This window comes from Myodes glareolus, chromosome 21 (genome assembly GCF_982192425.1).
Source record: "Myodes glareolus chromosome 21, mMyoGla1.1, whole genome shotgun sequence".
Lineage (NCBI taxonomy): Eukaryota > Metazoa > Chordata > Mammalia > Rodentia > Cricetidae > Myodes > Myodes glareolus.
Window position 1 is genome coordinate 6,229,798 of NC_142046.1, and position 27,543 is coordinate 6,257,340.

The 27,543-nt window shown below is 41.5% G+C and overlaps 1 protein-coding gene across 7 annotated transcripts in view; it reads right to left on the reverse strand.

Annotated features, from left to right (window-relative positions):
• Positions 1-2,299: 2,299 nt before the first annotated feature.
• Strbp (spermatid perinuclear RNA binding protein) overlaps positions 2,300-27,543 on the reverse strand; it is a 147,056-nt gene continuing 121,812 nt past the window's right edge. For 3 of the 7 annotated variants that reach the window (XM_085681261.2, XM_085681258.2, XM_048429181.2), the window contains 3 exons: positions 24,661-24,784; positions 18,902-18,946; positions 15,907-16,543 (listed from right to left, as the gene is read on the reverse strand). In XM_085681261.2, the coding sequence (XP_085537387.1) occupies positions 16,467-16,543; positions 18,902-18,946; positions 24,661-24,784 (246 nt within the window). In that variant the 3' untranslated portion in view covers positions 15,907-16,466. Of the gene's footprint in view, positions 13,301-13,685; positions 14,164-15,906; positions 16,544-16,658; positions 16,957-18,901; positions 18,947-24,660; positions 24,785-27,543 lie in introns of those variants that run through there. The other 4 variants (XR_014998874.2, XM_085681260.2, XM_085681262.2 and 1 more) reach the window with 4 other exon arrangements.

The window sequence follows — 27,543 nt, forward strand, 5'->3', positions numbered from 1 at the left end:
TAGGAAGGAGAGTAAGTCTGTAAGTCAGGTGGAGGCCCAGGCGAAGGAGCCTCAAAGTAGTGGGGAGCTACTGGAGATATTAAAGGCAGTTTGCATTTTGGGAAGTTCCCTGCTGATTATTTAGAAGGTTAAAAAAAAATAGAGAAAGTAGGGTGTGAGCAGGGGTGGCAGAATAGAATGAATGAGAAAAGGAGTCAGTGAAACTTCATGACACAGAAACACTACGAAGATAAACTTGACTTCTCAGGGTTTGGGTCCTAGATGGCCTTGGACAGGAGGCTGGAGATGTCTGGAATGTACATTTGCTAAGGGCTGAGTCATGTAATAACACAACACTTCTCAATTTCAACACTTTAAACAGCTTTGGCTACTGATGCTGTTCTGTGTGGCAGTATTCAGCACACAGTATCACTTGTAACTTGACCAGAGTTGGGGGAGCACAAGCAACGTGAAGAGAAAGCAAGCAACAAACAGAGGTCTAAGAACAGCTACACATGTGGCAGGTGTCACAGGTGAAGGTTTGTTAGTGAGATAGGAAGTAGCATTATTAAGCTGTTGGTGAGGCAGATCCAGAAAACGAGTGTTGCAGTCAGAGCTACTAGGGTGTAGCAAGGGCAGGAGGCGACAAGATCAAACAGGCAAACAGTTAAGATGGCTAGGACGGAATGTGGACAGAAAATGAACAAGTCAGGCAGTTAAGAGCTGAAAGTTGACTTGCTTTCTGTGCTCAAGGGTAGTAAGAAATACAATCTGCAGCCTGAAGAGCAAATTCTTGGTCAGCCCCTTGTCAGGTATTCTCAAGGGAAAGAGGAGGAAGAGGCTCACAAGGCTAGGCAAGAGCTCTGAAGTGTTAAGCTAAGTTTCTGGTTAAGCCAAGTTGGAGAGGAAGAACAGTTTAAGAGAAGTGAGGAAAAGAATACACACAAACCCCTACTAAGCCTAGACTACCACCATGCCAAGTGAATGACCGTAAGTAACAAACACCAGAGCCTTTGTGAAGGGGCATTGTGGTAAGTAACATGAGAGAGCCAGTCTCCTCACTATTCAGAGTGTCATATGCTAAAACACTGATCTTCTAAGATTCACTGAGGGGAGGGGTCAAGCCATAATCTAGAGCAGACAAGATTAAAACCATGCAAAATGACTGGGTGCTGGCTCAAAGAATGAAGGACGTAAGCACTGGACTCTCTACCCTCCTATTTCAAAAGTGAAGAAATTAGGGTTCAGAGAAGGGCCTAGACAAGGCCACACAGATGGACTGTTACCTTGCAGTTCTAACTCCCGGCAGAGGGGAGGAGATATACCATACCTGCATGCTGCCCAGGTGGTCTCTTAACTAGATGCACATTACATGGAAATGAGCACACCCCCATTCAACCTTTCTCTGCCTGCCTCATGGGGGTTGCTGACTTACCCACTGCAGGGTACTCTTGACTTGCATCATACATTCATCTTCTACTCCTTCCTTCCCTGGTTCCCTAATAACCTTTTGCTGTGGGCTAAGCCCTGTGCCCATTACAGAAGAATGCAACTGCAGCAGAAACAGGCTGGCTCTTCTAAGTCCCTCCCAGTAAGGCTGCCGGCAGAGTTCACGGTGATGATGTGCAGAGAAACCATGGGCCCTAAATTATATGGTGCTTCAAGACACGAGACCCAATGCCACTGTCTACTTACCTAACTGCTTGGCCAGGTGACACAGTGGTCTCAAAGTGGCTGCTGGAAGAAGAGCTTCACCACCTTTAGAGTCAGACTGTATGATGCTGCCCTGTTGAAGTTCTATTCCTCTGTTTCTGGTAATGCTCAAGTCTTACCAATCCATGGGACAGTTGTAAGGGTTACAAGTGATGGATGCAAAAAGGTTTAGATTGCACACTGATGCGACATGACTTACCACTTGGAGCCAATTAGAAGTTTAACATGGCAAAGACTGTACAGGACCTGGGCCCATAGCCCAAATCACCGACTATCTCAGAACACACACACAATCAGTCCCTTACGTGTGAGGTGAAAAACCTAAGATGAAGTTTGCCTTACAGGCTCAGAAAGCAAGTGGAGCTTGCACTTCATTCAGTTTTATTGGTATGTCTCTGTGTATTTGGGTATGTATATATGTGCAGATGCCCAGTGGCCAGAGGAGGGCAGTGGATCCACTGGAGTCAGAGTTAAAGCAATTGGTGGATGCTGGGAACTGAACCCAGACCCTCTAAAAGAACAGTGAGCTCTTTAACCACTGAGCCATCTCTGCAGCTGGTACTGGAACTTTTCAGCAGATTGAGTCCTGCACAGAGTAGTTCATCCATTCCTATTTTACACGTAGCATTTATTTTTATTCATTCAAATGGAAAAGAAATGCAACATGTCAAGGCATTACAAACCACAGCAGCCAGACAAAGAGGTCAGTCTATGGCAGAGTACAACATATTCAACACAAAAGAGCCACAGTGTGGGTGCTGCTTGCAGGACTCAGAGCAGCAGGTCCCTTTGGATGAAGGCCAGGCATCTCTGGGCGAGGCACTGATGATAGTCCACACATGCAGGCTGCTGCTTCAACCATGGTGACACTTGTAAAAAGTCCAAAGTCTGTATGTTACCATAGGCCCAGAAGGCATGGGGCAGTCCATGATGCTTGTAGTTTCCAATGTTTAACACTATATATCTTGAAGTTATTGCCAAAGACTTTACACTGCAAATTATAGTATTTACACCGTGTACTTGGGGAAAATAGTAAATACAAATGGATATTTTAAACAGACTCCTAAGCACAAACTTGACCAATATCAGACTGGAGTCTTACATGGAGAAAAATGTACCTGTAATTCTGCAATAAATAGGTTTTCCCCTCCTTAAACCAGCAAAGTGCTTGCCAGGGTCTTGGTGTGTTTCCTGAGGCCAACACTATCCCCAATTCCTGGGATGCAGAGCTTGGACAGGCTATAAGGATGCTCTGCCTCACCTGGCAGTTTCTACAACTGAGCATGCTTTCCAGTCACAGGAATATGGACAGTTAAGCACCTCCACACCACTGTGGTGTGGCCTGACACTGGAAAGCTGCCATGTGAGCCAAGTGAGCTAGGAGGGTGTCAGCACTCTGAATCCTTCTTAGATGTCTTGTGAGGAGTGGATGCTACCCAGTGGCACCAGGCTAGCCTAAGCATAAAACATTAATATTAGAGAAGGGACTGGTGCATCTGGTAGCAGCACTTCTGTAGCTTACCTGGCTCACATCCAAATCCTCCTTCACAGATGGATACCAGCACTACCTTGATTATATCCAGGAGATGGGTTTACTTAGATCCTGTGTCTTGTTACTGATTCACTAAACCAGAATCTTATGTTTATGCCTTGGCCAGAGTATGAAGGTATGCTCAGGCAGGAAGGGTAGAGCACATCAACCACTCAGAGGAAGGCAAGGAACCAGAAACTAGAAAAGCAACTTTTTGATTTACAGGAAGAACCTTAAAGGCAGTTTAACCACTCCTAACCACCTAACATTGTCCTTACTTATATCTCATTTTCTTGACCACTGAACAAGGAATGAAAATTTTTCTGGCTCACCGGGGACACAGCATAAAGAGTTAGGGGCAGATGTTTTTCTGGTTTTTTTTTTTTTTTAATTTTGACAATTATCCTTTTCCCAAAGTACAAAAACAAACATATGGCATTAAGCTTATAACTGAAGACTAGGACACACTTTGACAGGCATCTCTATCACCGACTAACAGTGCCAGATGACAAGAACCTAGCCTATCAGGCTAGAGCATAGCACAGGACTTGACTGCCAAATAGAAAGATATTCCTGGTATCAGCTATGAACAGAGTTTAGACTCTTTACCAAAGGTAGAGCCCATCTCCATCTACTCCATGCACAAATCAATTTCCCTTCCACGAACCTAAAAAGTTCTCTAGAAAAATGCAAGAAAAATTCCTTTCACTATCAACCTCAGAGCTACACCACATCTCCAAGACATGACCAGGCCACAAATTCAAAGGCAGTACAGCCCTACAAAGCAAAAGTTCTCAGTCTGTGGGTCGAGACCACCTTGACAAACTATCTCCAAAATACCCTATTTACATTATGACTAATAAGAGTAGCAAAATTAGTTATGGAGTAGCAATGAAAGTAATTTTCTGGTTGGGGGTCAACACAACATGAGGAACAGTATTAAAGGGTTGTAACATTAGGAGGGTTGAGAACCACTGCTTTAGAGGCAGCTAAGCAAGGCTGAAGACAATCAGCATTTCTCCGAGGCACACCACCTTGCAGAATTCCTGCAGATCACAAAACCTTACTGAGAGCAAGCTGTTGTTGCTGGAACTTTCTAGGTGAAAGTTGCTTTCAACTGGGCTAAAAACTGCCCTGAGGAAAAAGAAGAGGGATTCCAAGGAGTATCTACGTCTACAAGGCAGACCTGTCCTGAACTGAGTCTGCATTTCATACAGCTTCATTGCCCCGTGATTTGGTTCTGAAGAAGTGAGGATGGGGGGTGGGGGGACGACACGGGACACGACGACAGGACTGGTATCCATCAGTTTACCCTTACACACACAGGCCCCCAGCCAACACTGGCCCAAATACAAAAAAAGGGCAAGGCCAAAGAAACATTGTTAGTGATCTTTAGGCTCACAAGAAAGAAAAGATCTCAGTGCTACCTTATCACAAGAGACCGTGGCAAAAAAACCTTCCAATGCTCCAGCGGCATTTTCCATCCTAATCCCAAGAGCTCCTTGCCCCTTGATAGTCTAGTACACACTAAATGGAAAGGCATAATTTGTAGTTACAAGCATGATCTACCATAATCAGAGTGACATTACTCAAGGTGATGTGTCTGTAGCCACTTTACCCTCCTCAACTCATCTGTTGACTGCTCACTAATCAGACCACAGTCCATACCCTTCAGACTGTCACCTAGCGTGTCCCGATCTAGCCCAAGTACCTCTGGTCAACATAAAAGTGGTAGCTCTGACACAACCTCTCTACTGGACCATGCCACCCTCTAGCTCCAGCTCCACAGCTGCTGGCTCCTTGGGCATTCCCACTCTGTCTTCCTCCTCGGAGAGAGCCTGAACCCTGTTGTTGCACTCTTTGGACAGCAGTTTTCATCTCACTTCCTGCTGACAGGATCTGTGGCTCACTTATCCTCAGTACTTGCCCAGGAGAGCTCAGGAAGCTGCCGCAGGACAAATGTAAAGGGTAAATAATCTCAACCAACTAAAGCCAGGGCTGACTTCTGGCCTGGTATGTAACTGATATGTGATTGGACACAGCCACATTTACCAATGTGGTAAATTATCATTACCACAGATTATCATTTTAACAAATAGGAAGGTGACATCTTTGTGGCCCTGGAGTTCCCATTACTCAAAGATAGGCTTGGTGTTGCAGATACCTTCCAAAGCTCTGACCTAAGGCCTTCAAACAGTAGCTACCTCCAGTTCTAGTCCCCAGCATAGCTACAGAAACTCAATGGTGTTGAAGCCCATCCTGACCTTGTCACTACTACCTGCAAGGCTCTAGTTCTGAATCCCTCCCCCCCAAAACATTCCAGCACTGAAAAGGATACACCTCATTGTGATTCCCATATGGCTTTCTGTCCATGACACAAGAGACTAACATAGATGAAACCCAGACCAAATCCTTCAGTAACCAAATAGCTTTATCCCTCCTTAAGAACCTCTGTAAAGAAGATGCACCTTCCCACTAGTTAACAGCTATACTCTATAGACACTGAATCCCAAAAAGCACTAATCCTTTCACAAGTTAAAATTTTTTAAATTAAAAAAAAATTCTAAATGAAATCAAAAGACAGACCCCAGTAAAAGGGAATATCCAGTATCTGTCATAGTTGTGTTTAGCAAGCCCAGCACTATAAAAACAAAAGGGTAAGGATGACAACTGACAGGCTTCAAATCTGTTTGCCTGGTATCAAGATGATTCTGCCTAGAGACCGAGTGGAGACTGCCCTTGCTCCATCCACCTCAGTGGCTCTGAACTCAATCAGTACCTTTCTGCTCAGAGCCAGCACTACTCCCTGATGGGAGTGCTTATGCAGATCAGCTGCAGGCCAGGTTCAGCTCTGCTAGCTCTAGCTATTCCCTTCATCCTTATCTGGGCATGTCAATAGCCTCTTCCTCCCTCTTCTCATCAACCATGATTATAGGTTCTTGGGTTTCTAGATGTCCTTCCTCAATTTTCTCACCACACTGGAGAATGGTAATCACAAAGAGCACAGCACCCAAGACTCTGCAAAGTAGCTCTAAAAAAATACCTCCAACCTACTACGCTCTCATCTGAGGAACCATTCCAGCCCTTATACCAAGGCATTCACAAGGCCTAGCAGACTGCACCTTTCTCTGCACACAGGCATCCCTTGCCAAGGTATTCTCCAGACTCACCTCACTGCTCAGTACTGTCCCAATCAGAGGCCTGGGTCACTTGGACCAGGGCAGCTGCAATTGTCCTTCCGAGGCTGTTAGTCAACTCACAGTTGGTCTATGAAACTGAAAATGGGCCTGCTAGACATCAGCCCTGAAACCAGGAACAGCATCCCTATGAGGTGGTGGAACAGAGCTGTTAGCTGTGGTGATCCCACTACAGAAGACAATTTTGACTCTGTTCAAACCTCCTGACATTCTCCTTCCTTGGCTTTCTACCTGCCAGTGGTCTCTGTTCCTTCCTTAGTTCTCCTAAGATTGTCATGTAATGACCCCAGCCAAAGTAGAGGGTTATAGTGAACATTTCCCCAAATCCAGCTCCAGAAAGAAGAGCTATTCCCAGTAATGTCACCCAGTCCTCTCAGAAGTGGTTCAAATGGACATCTGTGGCACAATTTCTTCTATACTATCTAAACAAGTATCTGGTTTGTTTTGTTTTGGACAGGAGGTTCTCATTACATAAGCCTAAGCTGGCCATGAACTCAAGTCTTCCTCATGCACCACCATAGCTCATAGATTGAACAATGTCACCATACCGCAGTGCTCACTTCTTCCTGTGTTCTTTTGAATCAGCTTCACCTGCCCTAAGGTGGCAGCTTCATGTTACATTGTCCACCTGGCTGCTCATAGCTGTCTTTACCTCTCTGGATAAAATTCTTTAAAGTAACTGGTAAGAGTATCTATGCTTGCCCAAGGCCACCCCTTCACTACCCTTGACATACTGGTCCTTGGATCTTATTTCCAGATGAAGTTAGCCATTCTGGGTTCCTCAAAAGATGGCATCCATAATTTCTTAGTGTAGCCTCAAAGGGTATGAGAGATTTTACAAAGTGAGCCCACCATTAGACTGCTCTGGAAAGTGTCACTGTGAGGATGACCCTTTGGTTAAGCACATACAGACTAGCCAGCATTATATGGCACACACCCCCCACACCTTCCGAATCACATTTCTAAAAGCCTGGGATCTCTCCAAGCAGCATCCACTAAGTTTGCACTTCACTACATAGAGTTTTGGGAACATCACAAGACTATGAATATTTCAATGTGCTGCTAGCAAAAACCAGGTTTCCTGGCTTAGAGCTGAATTCACAATCCATTTCCAAAGAAACCAGGGAGAGCATCAACTAAGGCAGGAAAGGTAACAGGAGAGATGGATTGGTTTTGTTTGTTCCATTTAAGGCACACACAGTATAGGCCCAAAGTCTAGAAGAAAGGGAAGAAAGGGAATGTACCAGAGACAGAGGAAAGGATACTGCTGTCAAATGGCCTTGGAAAGCAGGGTGCTAATGAGTGTACAGAGCCAGTTGATCATAGCATGGTCAAGAGCATGCGGGCTCCGCTGTCAAATACTATGTAACTGAGGAAAGTCACATTACCTAAAACTTTTTCCTAGTAAGAGCAAATTTCTAGGTCCTTCAGTTGCAGGATTCAAAAGCAGTCCCCTTGGAGAGTTTCTGAACTCTCAGAACAGTACAAGAAATGTCATTTCCTCTGTGTGGCTCAATATTCACTCATTAGAAGCTACGGTATTTTTACCACGGACAAGCAGAGCGGTTTATAGAGATCTCTAGGTCCTTGTAGAACAACAACCCATGCACCACCACTCCTTCTCTAGGACTTGGCACTAAAAACGGGCCGCAGAATGGAAGAGGGTTCTGCAGTACTCTGTGTCCCACCAAGACCAGGACCTCACATTCCTTCACATACTTTGATGCTCTAGAACTTGGTTAGATTAAGATTCTGCCAATTCTTTTCCAAGAATGCAACAGAGCATGCTTCCCTTGTCAGTTGTCAAAGATGACAAGAACATAGAAGATAGAATTCTATACTCCTTCTCCATATCTCATCTCACTGCTGCTAAGCAAATGGCAATGAATTTGGGAGGATATACAGACAGAGGCCCCATGTTTCTCAAGCCAGGTTCATTGAACCCTGGCTTAAGGTGGAGGGAAGACTCACATTCTAAACTGGCAAGTGCCTAGCACTCAGCATAGACCTTTTAATGTATCACTGTCCCTCCTATACCTAAGCACATCTACCTTCTACTCCAAACCTCTTCCTTCTACCCAGTGAGCCAAAACCTCATCCGACTCCATCACCTTTCTCAGGCAAAGAAATATGTTCCAGAAACAAGAGCTAATGAAAACAGGTACCTCAGTCTCTTGATATTTCATACAAACAAACAAACCAAAAAAAAAAACAGAAAAAACAAACAAAAAACAAGCTTTAGACACAAAAGCTTCCTCTGTTGGCATAGCCCACTGTGTTCTTTCTCTTCATTCCATTTGTTAGATATCCTTTTCTCATCGGTCACCCCACCTACACACACACAAAAAAAAACAAAAAACAAAACACACACACACAAAAGAAAAAAAAACACAGAAATTCCTGTTTTTCAGGATATATTGCCTGCTCAGGAATATGCTTAAGACAGGAGGCCTAGAATTCAGCCGGTCTTCATCTTTGCCTTATAATTTGAAGCCTGTTGAGCAGAAAGCAGCATTGGCGCCAAATGGAACTCACTCCTTTCCCTACACCTAATCCTAAATATCAGATTCATGTCTAGGTCAGAAATAACAGCACCTGCAAGAAGGCTGCCTGAGAATTAATAATGTCCCAGTGCCACATCCACCCAACAATACCAATTCTGGCAATATTTCTTCCTCATTCTCTTTCTGGCTTCTTAAATCTACTACTCATGCCTCCAAAACAGTTCCCTCTGTCAATTTTTTTTTTGTGGAATTTTATGTAGTTGTTACATGAACACTGTAGGCAACAACATATTTATAATGTCAAAATGTTGGGCAAGCCTAAGTCCTAGGCAAAGACCTGCCATTAACTGAATTACTTGAGACAACTGGTTGTACGAAGGGAACAAGGAAGGAGAAGTTCTAACAAAGAGGGACAGCAATGTCCTAACTGCAACTGTGTTAATCTCATGTGCTGCTGCGAGTGCTGGTCATACAGCAACAGAGAAAGAGACTGTGGACCATTCCTCTCCAGTGAGAAAGTTGTTGAGTCCACCCTACAGCCACCTGGGCATTGCAATCTGTATATCATTCCCTTGCAAGGTAACACAGCCACTAGCACAAACGGTAAAGTTCTAGGTAAAAAGACCGGATCGTCCTCTGATAACTTGGTTTTGTTGTTGTTGTTGTTGTTGTTGTTGTTGTTGTCATTCTGTTTTCAATTTGTTTGTTTGGTGGGTGTGTTAAGGGCCTTTCTTCAATGCTGGCCAAATGCGGCCAAGAACCTAACCATAATCTCAGCTAAGTAGGAACACAGTAACTTTTACCAAGTAACACGAAGTCTAATTTACTGGCTTCCTTAAACATAATCCTTGTCCACACGGTTTTGGGTTTTTATTTTCCCCCTGAAATTCAGCACCTCAGAATTCAATTTGTGTTTCCACTTAACTTACCTCCTACTAACAGCCTGGGACTCAACCTGTCCACCCTTCTTCTGAGGCTCCTTAGGTCTTTGCAAGCATGTGTGAGTCGGCACTTGCATTGTAGTGCATCTTTATTCAGTTCAGAAGCCGCAACTTCACCATCACTCCATTTGCCCTTATATTCAACAGAAACTTCTCAATTGTGTCCAAATAGGTAGACAACCAGATAAAGATAAAATATACTAATGCCCTAAGAGTCTCAGACAGAACGGAGGGAAGCTTCATGTGGTGATACGTGGAGATGCTTCCCACTAATGTACCATGAGACAAGGGACAAGGTACAGGAACTCTTCACAGAAGAATCTGAATCAACAGCATCCTAGGTGCTTCCTGGGTCCTCCTTTTCTTTCCGTAGTTTATAATAACTTGTTCTCTAAAACTAAACACCACAAGCCTTCAAGACTAGATTCTAGCCATTGTAGGGTTTTTATTAGTAAAGTGTGGGTAGAAAACTTGAATCAGCAGATAAATGGTCTAAGTTCAGTTCTTGTGAAACCCTAAGCACCCATAAATCCCAAAGTATTTACAAACCCTGAGCTGCAAGGTGGCTGGTGCAGAAGAAATATGAGCAAATATGTCCTGCCAAGTCTGGCCTCAGTCTGGGGGCACCCCAAACCTATGAGCACAAAAGAGTAAAAGCCCAGCTCACTCCTAAGCAGGTCATGCACCTGCTACTTAACCAGCATAGCCTCACATCCATTCTTCTGCCTCAACCAGAACAGAAGAGTCAGCTTTCATAAGTACTTCCTGCGTGCCAGGTGTTATATTTATGCTGGCCCGCCCTGACAGCTGAGTACCTATCCCTTTAAGAAAGAAGCTCCATCTCCCCTTCCCAGGGAGGCAAGCTGATCTCCTGCATCCTCTCTTCCTTTCCCTGTTCTTCTGAAGAGGCAGCCTCTGCCTTCTCCTCCTCCCCCTTTTTCCTTTCTTCTTTTTCTGTCTCTCCCTTTCTCCCTCCCTCCCCTTTCCATAACCCTCTTATCCTTACACTTCATACCCTCCCAATACCCACCAACTAAACTCTATACCCAAGCACTCTCTGCATGGTGTTATCTATCTGTCTACCACCCACCACAGCCTTTTCCGCTCACAGTGGGAGCTGCCAGGGTCACCCGCACCAACACCAGGTACCATTAAAAGCTTTGAATATATGAACTCATCAGATTCTCAAATTCCATAGAAATGGGGTGAAATGAGAGAAATGGTTTGGCCTAGATTCCCACATGGTTTCTATCCCTATCTCTATCTGTACTGTAAAGCTTATATAATCCAATCCACATTATGGTCCTATTTTTAAAAACTTCCAAAGATCATTGCTTCAAACATTAATGGAAGCTGTTAGTTATTAACTGAAATGATGGTGACGTGGGAAAAGGTATCGATTCATGGAACTAATCCAACACAAATTCTTTGCTTAACAATCTTTCTATAAGACACCACTGGGAGAAGGAACTGAGGCTTAAACAGGCTGCACTGTGTGCTATTAAGTGCCACACAGACACACACCCATGCTGAAACTCATTTTAACTGCAGTTGTAACTGACACCCTACCTAACTCCCTCCCAAGCCTCCTAGAAACACTAAGGAACCCATAGTCACTGGCTGCATGGTGTTGCAGAGATCAAGCCTGAATGCCATGGTAACTTTCTGTTTCTGGTTGACTTGAGGTGACACTGGCATTAAAACAATGGACAGAGCGGCTGATTTCAGATGTCACTCTGTTCACAATGCCCCCAGTTTACAAGCTCTGACAGCTTGGGGAGAAAACATCTCTAGCCCATTTCTGTTAGTACTGACTATTCTCCTGCACTCTAATTATTAGTAAATAAATAAATAAGTAAGTAAATAAATAAGAATCAGGAATATTACAGCAAGTGATTTATTATAATGGTAGTCAGTGTTTACATTTCCCACTGTATTCTTTGCAGACTACAGAGACTGCTGCCAAGCAGGGCTGCAATATGTGCTGGGCGCACATCCCATTTTTTGACCACACATGTGGACAGAGCAGAGCAGCATAACAAGAGCAGATTTCAGGCCCTTAAAAGTGTCAGGGAAGTATGCTACATGAGAAAATCCTCAAGTAACATCAATTTTCTGGTGTTAGAAAGCCTACAATGTTCAGTATTTTGTAATTAAACTAGTAAAGAAATTAATAACTTTTTTCACTGTTTTCCCAAAGCTGGGTATTTATTTACAACAAGGCCAATTCCACCAGCAAGGAAATGTTCAGACTTCAGATGCTCCCACTGATCAGGACCTCTTTCCCTGGTCCCAGAAAGGACCTGGCATCAACAGGCACAAGACTACATTGCTCTGCTGTGCCTTGTACAGCCTTTAACAGAAATCAACCTCAGAAACTGCAGGTTCTACACGGGAACAAAGTTGTCCCAGCAACCTTAATGCTAGAAATGAACAGAAACTGCTATAGAAATGTAAAACACAAAATTTATTTTTATATATCTATCTATATAAATACAGCTTTAGCACAGAACATCTAACATAATGAAGTGTATTTATGGGGTATACTAAATGAAGCAAATCCTTATTAAAGTGTCTGGCCTAACCCTCACATTTTTTAAATGAACTTTGTTGATGACTGACTACAGTAAGAAATAATATTCTAGATACCCTACTTGGAAAACATAGATTCCTTAAGTCAATTTGTTTTCTGTGGACTCTGTATCACTATTTCTGAGTCTTGCTCAAGTTGATTCTGCAAATAACACAGCCAATTACGCATATTTCCCACAGTTAATAATAGTTTTGTCTTTTTTTCTATTGCTTTTTTTAATGGCTTCTTGCTGTTGCTGCAATGGAGGCATGCAACACAGGTCAGAGAAGGTTTTCTTCTTGAGAGATTGGCACTTATACCCTCAGCCTGTGTAGCAATTGCACACATAAATCCTATGGCACTGTTACCAATGTTACTGTTTCTGATATTCCAGCTCCTGTCATTTTAATTCTTCTTAAAGTGTTCCTACCACTGAATTCTTATATTCAAACAAGTGCTTCTATGTATAATTTTCATACACATTATATCCTAAGTTTCTACCCACATATACTTGACTCAGTGAATGTGAAATGTTTCTCTTGAATAAAAAGCATTTACAAGAGTATTAAAACAAATGCTGAAAATTACTATTTTACATTTAGGCCATAAAAAGTTAAAGTTAATGCAGTGACACAAGACCTAAAAGATCAAATACATCATATGATTGTCATATATGCAGGTTGTGTTAATTGGTTATTTTTTCTTTAATCAGAAAATAAAAGAGCTTACCTTTGTGTACTGAGATCACAGCTTACAGTCACTATAGCTCAGCCTATCTTATACAAGTGATATGGCTACGGAGATCCGAGGAGAACGAGAATAAAGTGAGATAAACGTGCTGAAAACTGCTTAAAAGTATTAACCTGAAATACACAGAGGGTCCAACACCAGTTTTAAAAATACATCAACGAGGTATTCCCAGCTCTTCAATTAATTATGGTGACTGATTCATGATTTTCAAACATTCACCCATTTTTTTAAAAAAGAAAAGAAAAGGCTAATCCAAGCATGACCAGTATTCCATTCCCAAGGTTAACAATTTCAGATATTACAAAAAAAAAAAAATCAGGAGTTATTTAAACCCATCCCTTTACTTCACCATACTATGCACCAAACCTCATCAGCATGATGTATGTCAGATACCTATGGAACCTCTATAGGTTTTAAGAGGTGGGGCACTCCTGAAGCCTTAAGGAACACAGGTTGCCAGCCACACCTCTGGTGAAGCGCTGGCCCCCACCAAAAGATATGGCTTAGGGAGAACACCTGTCTCAAATAAATTCTAATACTGCTAGTTAGACAGTCAAAACTGTAAGTGTTCGAGTTATGTGCTAAAAAATGACTAAAAAGTGTCAGAGGATGGCATAGCTCACACAGAGATTCTAAGTTCTACATTAATCTGTAAATTCCCTGACAAGAGCTACACCGAAAAGTTTACATCTAAATATTGCTATGTTTCCAAAAGGAGCCTTAAAACAGATATCGTGGCTTTGGACAAAGTATTGCTCTTCTTTAAAATTCCCAGTCATTGTTTTCAAAAAGGGTTAGAGTGGTGGGTCTGAAAGCTGGGAAGCCTCAGGGCTCAAAATGTTCATAAGAAACTGCCATTGAAGCCAGACAACCTGATGGTTCTAGAAGTCAGAGAAGAAATCTTGAGGGCCCAAGTGAATAATAAATGGTGCGACGCTCAGAGGCTGGCAATAGGGGCTGTCAATGAAAAAACCACCTACAGTGGAGAAAAGAGCAGAGAAGCAGAGCTTTATGTTAATTTCACACAACTGGACGAAGCTAAGAGCTTCATTTATATTTCTCTGTTCTTTCAGCTGTAAGTGGAATTTTCATTACAAAATGAAGGGTGGGAAGAGCAAAAGGTGGGAAGACACTTAATTCATTACAGATTTAAACAGTTGAACTTGCATGGTTACCACTTCTAACATAGGGTTGACAGCTCCATTGTTTTAAGTAAAGCAGAGAAATGTAAAAGTTTGCAGCAACTCGGCAGGTTTACAACATGGTTAGTAACTTCCAACAAACAACAAAATTAAGAAGGGGGAAGACTTGGTAGAAACCATTTGAAATGACGGCCATCATGTTGGAGAACAGCACAGCTCCCTCTTCCATCAGAGAGGGGGATGAGTTACGAAGCAGAGTCAGAGACTGCAAAAATAATTTCTTAAGAGAAATCTCCAGGGAGATTCCAGCCTAGAGTCCAAATTTGATGATCAATTTCAAATAATACAACTGCAACTGCCAATTAATAGTGTTTCAAAAAACAGAGGACCACTGTAAATATTTAATTAATAAAAACTGGACATTAGTAGCCATGCTTCTTCTTCTCAGTGATGGCTCTGTTTCATCCATAGGTCAGCAGAACAAATCAATGAACATGAAAACTCCCAGCTGAAAGGGGCCCTGCTCAATTACATCTTGCCACTAACACACATGATGAAAATGACAAGTTAAAGCTATTTCCAGCCAAGTGACAAGGTTTTATTAAAGTATCACCCACCACTAGCAGAAACAAAGGGTCAAGGAAGGAACAGATGATTGTGCAGTACACATCTGAGCAGAGGTGCTGCACTTGTGTCTTCCTGCTCATCTCGCCCTTGCTTCCAAAGTTAGTAAAGACCACTTAAAGTAATAGGCACCTTTTGGTTTTGAAAAGGAATTTAGCAGAAAAGAAGTTATTTCCTATTGAGTCATCTTTAAGCCACAGTGACTTGTAAATGTCTGCAGAGGATGACACTGTCACTTGAATGGGGGTGAATACCTTAATGAAACCATTACCTTCTAGTAACATCATCAGCTTTCCAAACAAGGTGAGAATGCAAGTGAAGACTTGGGTCTGCACCCTTCAAAGAACAGCACAATGTTACTGACTCAGTTTCCACCAGTGTAACCAGGTGTCTTAAAAGTAAATGCTGACCCATGGCTGAAACCTGTCACTTTTCACAGCAGCACTCAACAAGAACTGGGACAATCGGAGAGCGAGTTTTTATGGGGATCCTGTTGCTGCTTTAGATTCTGATATCATTGAAGAGGAAAAGAGACCCTTCAAGGAATCCCAGAAAAACTGCTAATCATCTCTCTTCATGAAAAAGCCAAGGAGTGAAGAGTCTTACAGAGTGAAGAAGGCCACAAGAACAAAAGAGGGTGATTGATTAATTTATTCTTTTAACTTGGAAATTCGTAAACTAATCACAATCCTCCTTCCCCATCTTTGAGTGGTAGCATCATTTGAATAAAGCAGTGCTGAGATAACAGAATGTGACCTTATCATGGGGATGCTCTGTACACTGGAGTACAAGAGCTTACAGAGTAGAGTAAACTGAGTCGGACTAACAATCATCTCGGCTGTGTTTTAGCAGCTTGCTTACAAATAATGAATGGGTTTCTAGGGTTAAGTTATTATTAGTTTGCAATTCCTTGAAATTTTATACCAAAACATATCAAAAATAATAAGCTAAAACAATATTCAAACCCATATTTTATTGGTTTTAATTACACACTTCATTATTTACAAAGTTAAGTTTTAAATGAAAAGTTTCTACTGTATTTGAAAAAAAATTAACTACAGCCCAAATTAAAGTGCCCTGGGGCAAGCACATTAGTCAGCTATGAATCAGTGGCTGCATCAGGAACCAGGCAGTACTCTTGTGTTACAACAAAGCAGTTTATTTGTGATCAGTGTTGAGACTCTATACATCCTTCACAAATTTAACTTTACATAATCTGATACTCTGAGAATGTCAACTTTGAGCTGCTAGACTTACTTCCCTACAACGAAGGGGCTGGTATAAATTATTTCCAGGAATGAGGTACCGTTTCACAGAACTGTTTTCTTTTTGTTTGTTTTCAAGTTTTAGAGAACTGAATTTGCATTTGTTAAAATCAAAAAGTAGGAAAGATGTTCTTTACAAATAATTTGATCAAGTATGTGTTCAAAGAAAGCAGGATAAAAAGGCTTTTTCTCTAACATTCTGCATTGTACTGTACTGTTGTTCAATAGGAATGAGCTTCTGTCATTTGCTAAAAGAATGAGTAGTGGGGAACAGGATATGTTGGGAATTTCATAACGGGTAACAGAACCATTCTCTTGGGCAAACCTACAGAGAAAAGAAACGGAAAGGACTCTAATAAAAATTTCAGGTTAAAAAAAAATTCTTACAATAATTATCATTAACCATTTCCAGATTAGTCAGTCCCTTTTATATATACCATTTTGGAAGAGGCCCACAAATACCTCACAAATCAATTGCTCTTCTATTTTGATACATCATGTTTTCTGCTCAAAAGTAAAATGCCTATATCACAGAATGATACTCAGAAATGACATCTGAGTGAGTAGGCATAAATTGTAAAGAAGATGGTACATGACATATCAAGGAGAAATATGTCAAGATTTAAGACTTTCTGTGCAGGCATCAACTCCCAGGAAAGAAAGCTCCAACCAGAGCCACCAACCAGGTGTTTGTCTTCTCATGGATGACCACTAATGTTGACAATTATTATGGCAAATCTGGAAAGATTAATATTGTTTTCTTAATTTCTAATTAATACGTTCTTGTGGCCTCACAAACTCCTGTACACTAAAGAAGGATTTGAAATCTGCCCCTGTCTTTATGATGATGTTTAACCTAGGAGAAATCACAAAGCAGCAACAGCAGGTATTCAAGAGCACCAGATGATCAGAGGGAGATAACCCCACATGCAACAGCTTTACAAAGGCCAAAAGACATATTTACCTTACAGCCAAAATAAAGCATTGTTTTAGTAGATTTGCATCACAGTAACATTTAAAAAACAAATCCTTTATGTGAAAAATGGGGCATCAAATTACACCAGCTTTGGAAGTCAGTTATATGGCACATGAAAGAGAGGAGCCTACTGAGGCTCAGAGGTCACAGGGTGAAAGAATGTTAAGGACAGACCAGAAAAGAAAAATTAAAAAGACTGAGGAAAAACATGGATGTAACTGAAGAGGCCAAAAACCAAATTTTTAAAAGAAAGAGTCTCTAGCAACACTTTACCATAATAAATTCTTATTATTATGTGATTGACACACAACAGAGCAGAAGCTCTGGTGCTCACAAAAGGCATAGAAGAGCAAATAAGTCAAATGTGCTGTGTCTAGGTTAACAACTAACCCCATTCTAGAAGGATGAGGTATTCTGGACATTCAAAATCTAGAGAAAAGGGCAAATGCCAATGGCCAAACTGAAAAGACTCCGACAGTCTGAATTCAGAAAGAATTGTAGGTAAAAACATATTCTTGGACTAGTCCCAACCCCATTTTTAGGATTACTCTAGTTCAGAATATGGGGAAGACTGAGCCACATGAGTGTGCCAGACGAAACAACTAGGCATAGTACCTAAGTCTGTACTTTGCCCAAACTAAATCTTCTACATGTATTTGACCCTTGCCAAACTATTCAAACTCTACACTTCAGCAAAGCAATGTCTAAGAACCTGTAATTGTCATCAAAATAAAAATGAGAAAGTTGATGTGTAAAGAGAAAGGGCACAAGGTGAAGGTCTGAGCTCATGTAGAGGATTCATGCCACAAATAGCGATGCATAGAGGACCTTTGCCTTCCATGTGCATGCATGCCTGGTTTGGGCCTGTGTGGACACACACACTCACACACATGCACGTGCGTGCACACACACACACTCTTTTGCTCTCTTTGTCAAGCATCCTGTAGATGGTGGCTGATTCTGTAACATTCCACATCTGAGTTACAAAAGATGTCTAACAGCATATCACTGACTCCAAACCTATTGCCTCCATTGCCACATAAACCTCATTCAAAAGTTATCCAAAGGGCCATTGTTGTTCATTCACATATCTGCTTCTACTTTTTATTTTGAAAAGGAGAGAAGCAGCAAACCTAGGATTTTCTACCATCAGCTACTGACTTCTGAAGAACAGGTAACATTGACAATAAACCCCATATGTCCATTCTGTGGAAATCTGTGGGATCAATAACATCTGTCCATTCCCAAAGGAAAATATATAGCAAAGACTAATGGTTAAAATTTAAAGTGATGGCTTCCTTTTCTTGACTCAAACCACCCACAATCATAAAATACACATACAGAAACTAACAGTGTGGTCGTGTAACTGGTAGGTGGCCATGCTAAAAACTGGGTGTGGCCCTTCAGTAGCCTTTGAATGGAGTATAGGTTTGCTGTAAGAATAATTATTTCAAATATTTAATTTCAATATGGTCAGAAACAGGCAATAAGAACAAGCAGTTCTCCAATCAGGCAGAGCAGAGAGAAGAGCAACTTCAGCCAAACCAAGAACCACAAGGTTGTGGCATTTGAGGGAATTTAAGTTGAATCACTAGAATGATTAGATCTGAGATCCTACAACTTTCTGGAAATCCTGCTTATAAACTATGCTCTGGGTTGCTGTGAGAGAAAGGCTAAGAAGAAGAATCAGTAAGAAGGTATACATACCATACGCAGGAGCAGCTGTGCTGTAACCATATGGTGTTCCATAACCTGGTCAAAAAAGAAGAGAGCAATCAGTTCAGGCCTACTTGGAACACTCCAGACTCTGGAAGGCCAAGAGTAGCCCGACAGTTCAGTCACTCCTTAGCCCTGCTTGACCTACAGAGAACTCCTTAACTTACCCTAACATCCTCCTCCTCTCTTGTTCTGTTCAATGGTGTTCTCTCTCACACTTCCTCCATCTGTACTTCTATACTGTACTGTAATTTATCTACTTGTCTGTACACTCCACTAAAGTGACAAATGTCACATCGTAGCTTTCTATCACCTAAACTTAGCAGAACAAACAGCATTTGTTAGCCAAAATAATATTTAGAATCACCTCAATCACCAATTTCTCAAAGATGGAACAGGAAAACTTTTTATGACTCCTTTCATAAAAGAGTGACAGAGTTGCAGCCTCAAATGCCACTAAAGAGCATGTCTGGGTCAGGTCATGAGCCCAGTGACAAGGTCCACAACTTAACAGTATCTGAATGCCAGACCCCCAACTCAAAGTCTCCCTGTAAAAGTTGGTAACTTGATATATTAGTGTCTCTTGCCTATAAAAGAAAAACGGATTGTGATAAGTAAAAACTAAGAAAACAACTGTTTTTGAATGAGTTAATTCAGACACTAACTGCCCACACATCCTTAAACAAAGAGCACAAAATTTGCCATATTCCCATCTTTTAAACTGGAAAATCCAAGCTTCTTTATAGTGTTGCTGTAAGGTTTAAATACACTATATTAATAAAAACTGTAATTTCTCATCTTTCAGAAAAACAAAAAGCATACAAATATGAAATGGTTTGGCCAAGTCCCAGGAATCACATTTTAACTGGTCTCTAATTACAAGGAAGGCCCATCATGGTCATGCACACTAGTAATTCCAGTACCACAGATACTGAGGTAGACGTAGGCTTCATAGAGGAAGGTTTCAGGGCAATCTAACCTATGAATCAAGATCCTGCCTCTAAGTAATACTTAGAAACAAACCAGGCTGGGCATGACGGCCCATATCTTTAATCTCCGAGTTGAAGGGCAGAGACAGGTGGATCTCTGTACATTCAAGCTCTACAACTTAGCAAGTTCCAGGCCAGCCAGGGCTATAGTGAGATCCTGTCTGAAGACACAACATGACATGAATGCTATATAAAACCTACTCATATTTAAATTTTTCATACCATATCATATCACAACTGTTTTAGAACTACTTGTGCTGCTCAAAATCCTTGAAACTGGCATCAAGTATCAACTCCCCAGGACTAATGTCTCCTCCATTGTCCAACCCATTTCATAAATGTATTCCAGGGAATGAGAGCTAGCTCTTTAACCTACAATGTCAAAAGTTTTACTGAAAGAGTTGAAACTGTTAACTAGTTAAGTTGGCCAGTGATTAGGCCACTAGGATTTTAACCCTGACCTTTAACTAAGCAAAGAGGCTGAGTTCCATGAAGACTCTCTGAGCATCCATGCTACAAACAGCAGCTCCATGGGCAGGGAAGTTAAAATACATGTAAGAACATTCATGCCATCCCTGGACATAAGACACTCCACCAATGACAGAACTCATCAAGATCCATATGAACCTTAATTCTTTATTGCTCATAAAAGAACTGTTTTATTTTGGTTTGTTTGTTGTTGTTTTTTTAAGCTTCAGGAAACAAGCCTTGTACAGAGGTCAAAGCAATGGCTTAAGACAGAAGATCTGGCAACCAGGAAACACACACAATCCCGTTCAGTATCACAGGATAAATGGGCAAGAATCAAATGACAGAAGATCTTGCAATAAGAGAAGTTACCAAACTGAGCCCCAAAGGAACATGTCATCAAAAAACAGACTCATCTCAATAAGGTCAAATACTGAATAAGGTCAAATACTGAATAAGGTCAAAACTATTAATTTTCAATAAAGAAAGTAAAGAATAAGAAAATTTTTTTTTCTCCCTGAGACAGGGTTTCTCTGTGTAGCTTTGGTCCCTGTCCTAGAACTAACTCTTGCAGAGCAGGCTGGCCTCCAGCTCAGAGATGCACCTGCCTCTGCCTCCTGAGTGCTGGAATTAAAGGCGTGACCATCACTGCCCAGCTCAATAGAAATGTATCTTAATTTGGACACAAACTGAAAATTACATGTCCATTTCCTGTCACACTTCTTTATCCCATGAACTGACCCTCCTAGTTCATCAAGCAAAAACTTTGGCATTACTCATTTAGAAGGAAAAAAAAAATGGCTACTAGCTATAAACAAAGGATACTGAGCCTTTGTTTGTTCATGATCCTAGAGAAGCAAAGTAATAAGGTGAACCCAAAGAAAAATATATATAGATCCACCTGGAAATTGGAAAGGGACAGGATTGACTGGCAGGGTTGGGAGCATGGGGGTGGGGAAGAGGGGAAGTGGGAGGAGAAGAGGAGTGGAGAAGGGGAGGGGAAAGCAGAGGAGAACTAGAGGGAATGTGATGGTAGAGATGGAGGAAGGACAGAGAGCAAGGTGAGAGATATCTTGACTGAGGAAGCCATTGTAGGGTTACCAGAAACCTAGAGAAATTCCCAGGAATCCACAGGGATGATCCTACCTAGAACCCTGGGCAATAGATGAGATGGGGCCCGATCTTGACTTGTCCTATAGTCACACTGATAATTATCTTAAATATCACCATAAAGCCTTCGTCCAGCAGCTGATGAAGACAGCCGCCAAGGCACTGGACTGAGCTCCCAGGGTCCGGCTGAGGAGTGGAAGGAATGAGAATGTGGGCAGGGAGATCAGGACCATAATGAGTTTGCCCACTGAAACAGTTTGCCTGAGCTGATGGGAGCTCACCAACTCCAGCCGGACTGGGAAGGAATGGGCATGGGACCAAGCTGGTTCCTCTGTGTGTGGTTGACGGTTGCGTGGCTGGGGAGGACTGGAGGGCCACTGGCAGTGGGGCTGGGATTTGTCCCTGCTCCATGTACTGGCTTTTTGGGATCCTGTTCTCTTTAGATGTATAAGTGTTGCTCAGTCTGGATGTAGTGGCAAGGGCCTTGAACTTCCACAGTGCAGTGTGCCTTGCCCTCTCTAGGAGTTAGATGGAAGTGGGGTGGGAAGGTGTTTTGAGTAGAGGGGGGAAAGGAGTGGAAACTTGGATTGGTATTTTTTAGAAATCTAATTTTAAAAAGGGGATTAAAAAAAACTTTGGCAGTACTCTTGAAATTTCACTCTTCAGTCTAAATATTTCACCTATGAACAATGTTGCTTCCTGTAATCTGTTCTCATCTTGTCATCCGTCTATCCTTGCACCATTTACCAGTTTCCACAGTCTACTGTACAAGTAACACATGTACAACAGTCTTTTAAGGTATGTCATTATGCGCATGTCTGTTCGTGCATATATTCTTTACCCTATAGAAGGAGTAATATTTCCAAATAACATACAATTTTGCCCATCTCTCCTTAGAACCCTTTATGACTTTTCACTGTACTTAAGATCCTAAAACAAAATCCAAGCCATGGACTCCAGGACTGGGTAACTCATCAGCTTTAGCTCACACCTTCCCCCACCCCAAGCTCTTCCCAATGTTGCGGGATATTTGTACACAGTACGAAAATGTATTGCTGTAATTGGTGTAATAAAAAGCTGAATGGCTAATAGCTAGGCAGTAGGTATAGGTGAGACTTCCAGGCAGAGAAAGAACTCTGTAAAGAAATAAGGGGAGATGCAGAGCAAGCAGGATGTGCAGGAAGTATCTGCCATGAGCCGTGAGGCAAAGCACAGATTAGTATAAATGGGTTAATTTAAATTATAAGAGCTAGTTAGGAATAAGCCTAAGCTACAGGCTGAGCTTTCATAACTAATAAAAAGCTTCCATGTCATTACTTGGGAGCTGGCGGGACAAAGAAAGACTTGTACATCTCACCTGCCATGTTTCCCACCCTCCAAATTATTCAGTATTTCTCTTTCATCGAATGGGTCAAATTCTCATCATTAGTACTGTGGCAGGGGCCCTCCAAGAGCCAAGAAGAAGAAACAAGTAACTTTAACACATCTCTTCTGCAACCACCCTTTCTTCGCACCCATTCGAGCACTTTTAGTCTCACTAATTTAAAGTACCTATTCAGAATGTAAATCACCTCATATGGGTGATAAAGAAGCCTAAACTGTACAAAACACTTTTTTGAGATATTAATGGCTCTTTGCCTTTTAGGAAAATTTCCAGAAACCATGCTAGCACACAATAAACTTCAGCCTGAAAAAGAGCCTCATTTCTCTTATTCAAAAAGCCTGCAACAACAGTAGTGAGTCTCTGCACATGGAATTTGCTTTTCCATTCCAACCTTCTCAGTTAACCCCTACTAACTCTCCACACTCCATTCCAGTGTCAATTCCTCAGGGAAGCCTTCCTAGAATCACTAGACTAGATCTTGGAATCACTAGACTAGATCGAGGTATTCTGTTACATTCTCACCACATGATGCCTGTCTCCTCCCAGACTCAGTTTTTTGTTACTTCGTTACTTTTGTTATTTTCCTTTCACACTGTAAGCTGTAAGATTTTACAAGGGTAAAATGTATGTTATGTTTCAAAGCAAGAGAACTCTCTATAAGACATATCCTCTGGGAATGCAACCAGAGTGAATTTATAATCCCAGAGCACATCATAAATAAAACTTTCCAAACGGCAACAAAATACACAGTGAAACAATTCTAAGGGAATTCTTAGGGACAGTCCCTAATTTAAAAACAAACAAACAAACAAACAAACAAAGAGACCTAAAGTACATACAAATTTCATCTTGGTCAACAAATACAAATGGTTTGTCAAGTGAAAATTTTCACTGCTTCACCATTGCAAAGAATGTCACTTTAACAAACCAACTGGACATTCATGTTTAAACAACATATGGATTTGAACAGAAGGTTGATAGTGGACAGCTTTCTGGACTCATTCAAGCATGTGTTAAAATGAAAAGACCAATAGCTTTGGGAATGCTGGCACCAGCATCAAAGGCCTACCTATGGTGCTTGTTTCACCCAGACCTGGTTGACCTACCTGGAAACTACCTTCCACTTGAGGAAACACTGAGGACTAAAAAGTGAAGTAACTTATATAGAATACCTTGTATATATGAGCTCTGTAAAAGCAAGGTTTATCTATCCCACAAATCCCCCCAACACACATACACATGCACACACTCTGTCTCTCTCTCACACACACTCTCTCCCCCATGTTTCCGTTTGTTTGTATTTTTTTAACTTTTCTCAAATACTGAAATACATAAATATTAATTTAACCAGGATTCACCCTATTAAGAAGTTCCAAAGCAATTTAGGTAAACCAAGCATGACTGTATCCCCTACAAGATAGATCCTACTCTGCTGTCCAAGCATCAAAATTTGTAGAATGGCTTTTAGATTCCATCCTGCACCACCTCATTCTCACCCCATCAAAGTATGTTCCTTCATCCAAAGTCAGTCACACTTATCTTTCTTCTCCCTACAGAAAGGATTTAGTTACTCAGCAGATACCTTTTGAAGCTATATACATATACACATACATACATATGTGTATATATATACATACATACATACATACATGTGTATGTGTATGTGTATGTGTATGTGTGTTCGTGTTTATTCCTCTTATACATGTGTGGTATTTCCAGAGACCACATAGAACTTTGGAAATGCTGTTCTCCGGGCCTGGAATAAAAAAGGCATTGGATCTTTAGCAAGTGGCACTAACCTGGAGCTATATAGCCAGGAGCTGCTGTAGCCCCCACGAATGCTCCCCTTGTCAGAGTTCCTCTTCCTCTGCCCCGAACTGCCTGAACTGCTGCAGACACTGCCGTATTCACAACACCCTTTGCCTGTAGTAACAACAGTAATAATTTATTTCATCATTGAAAAAAATTTCAGTCTCTCATCTGCTATGGAGCTTCAGGTGAGACAGTAAGCCATTTACCGGAAGACTTCTCAGTAGACTATCTGCAAAACAGAAATGACAACTGTCTTAACGAGCTACTCTGAAGAATGTGCTGAACACATGAAAATACTGAGTGACTATATCTCACCGAGAAAAAACCTTCTACATACAAATTTGAGTAGTCAAATTACACCCAAAGTCATTATAGACACGTGATACATTGGTTTAAAAGCCACTGAATTTTCTATCTAGAGGCAAAAAATATTCCAGCAATAAACCTGTGAACCTGAGTAGGGTTTGAAAAGAAGACAAGAGAGGGGAGGGGAGGGGAGGGAGGGGAGGGGAGGGGAGGGGAGGCGAGGCGAGGCGAGGCGAGGCGAGGCGAGGCGAGGCGAGGCGAGGCGAGGCGAGGCGAAGACAGGAAGAACAAAGATGAACCAGTCCTTTATCATTTCAGGAGTTCCTTAGATTTCTTTGAGGTTGTTTCTTCTGCCTTATGTATACATGCTTGTGTTTTTATATACTAATCATTAAGTCAAACACTACCTGAAACCTCCACTTGCTTTGAATGCCATGGAACACTGATGACATCACATCATCTCTCTCAGGCACTCTCCACCATTAACTATAAAATGAGAATGAGTCTTACTTTGTTTTTCTTACATTAGAAGCAGCAGTTGGTATACATCAACACTAAGAGAAAAAATTAACAAGATTCCTAACATTTCAGAAATCAAACTGGGTCCAGTTTTAAATATTATATATTTCTTTTTAGCCACAAAAATGCAATAAAAACTCAATCCAGGTAGAAAGCAGTGGGTGTGGGGACACATAAAGTGGCAGCTAGAAACTGCTGGACCCCTCTTGTGGTCAAAGCCCACACAGTTGATGCCGATCTTTAGAACCTCAGAACCTCAGCTCTGATCAGCCATAAGAAACCTCCAAAGTAGAACAGATATGCACAGAGACAGTTACTTCATTTTTTTCTGAAATTAGCCAAGCCATATACAAAACATTGTTCTCTGGCTATCAAGCACATGGAATACAGAAATTTTATAGTTTTTAGTGTGGAAAATTTCTAAAAATGAACGGATATTTTTAAAAAAGACACAGTTGAGCTCAAAGTAATCAAATTTGATGGCAGAGGGTCCCCACACAGATCTAATTTATGTTACCACTAACAAAACTCATTATCTAATTAATACTTTAATCCAGGTTAAATTTTAATTAATTTTGTGTATCTGAGTGCTTTGCCTGTCTATCTGTGTGTATATAACACATGTATGACTTTGCCTATGTGTGCCTATGTATGCATGCCTGTGCATGCACCACATGTATGACTTTACGTGTGTGTGTGTGTGTGTGTGTGTGTGTGTGTGTACACTACATGTATAACTGATGCCACTGGAGGTCAAAAGAAGGCATCAAGTCCTCTGGAACTGGAACCACCAAGCCAGTGCTGGGAACCAAACTCGAGTTGTCTTCAAGAACAAGTGTTCATAACCACTGAGCCATTGCTCCAGCCCCTGAATATAGGTTTTGTAAATAATAAAATTTCCTGCACAAGTGGAGGATGTTTCCTATGGGAAAAGCAAACCAAGGTGACAATGATCTTTCTACTTAATCTAGAAAAATAATTGACCCAATTTTCACTGAAAGAATAGAAAATACCGTATTTTTACATTTATACCTCTATAAAGATTTTGCTTAATTTTACTTTTGTTACAAAACAAATGTCCAGATGGATGAAAAATGCAACAAACTGTTCATGGCCTTTTGCCGCTGAAGCCTGGTTTAGAAGGGCATCTATTCCTGCTCTCTGCTTCCTGACTGTGGACACAAGCCAGCCTGCTGCTCCTGCCATCGTGCCTTCCCCACCCTAATGAAACTGTGTCAGTGTCACCTGAGAAGCCCCCACCTACCATTTGAGAATGTTTGTGGAGAAGTTGATATGCCAGAATTAAAAAAAGCACCACCAACAGATGCTCCTCTGGCCTTTGGATTACCCAGCTGCTAACTAGATGGCATTAATTATCAATTTAAGAGAAAAGACTTATCTTAACCAACAGTGAATTAAAAAAAAAATCACTGGTGTTTTTACTTTGTATCTATTTACAGACTCATTAGGTCCTAAGTTTCTTAAGCCTATTATCAGGATCGTTGCTGGCTATACAGAGATACCCCTCAGCCTCTCTCCGACGTCAGCAGACTGCCTTGGAAAACGCAGGCAGCCAATCTCACTGTTTAAGAGTTTCAAGTTAGAACCCAAAACCAAGCATTACACATTTCCTACTAATTGGTAGGAATTAACTACTCTTCTTTTTTGAAGCAAGAGAGCCCTAAAAATATTTACAACCAAGAAAAGTAATGTGTGCTCCACTACAAGAACATACAGCATTGCTGAGCACAGAAGGGGAAGCTGGGGGGCTGGGGGGAGGGGGGCTGGCTGCAAAGACGATGTAACATGTTCACCTGTTTCCATATGACTCAGATAATAAAGAAATCTCATAAGATTCCCCCAAATAATGGGTTAATTTTCTTATCCGATGTGAATCATGGTTATCACTGTGAGCCTATACAGTTCAACCAGAAAAGGGTTTTTTAAAAACAGATGCCTACCCTGTACCACACAGGGTAGCTGTGGGCTGTGGAAACCATGCCAGTCCTGCTTGTCTTATAACTGAATTGGATGGTGGTGCACTG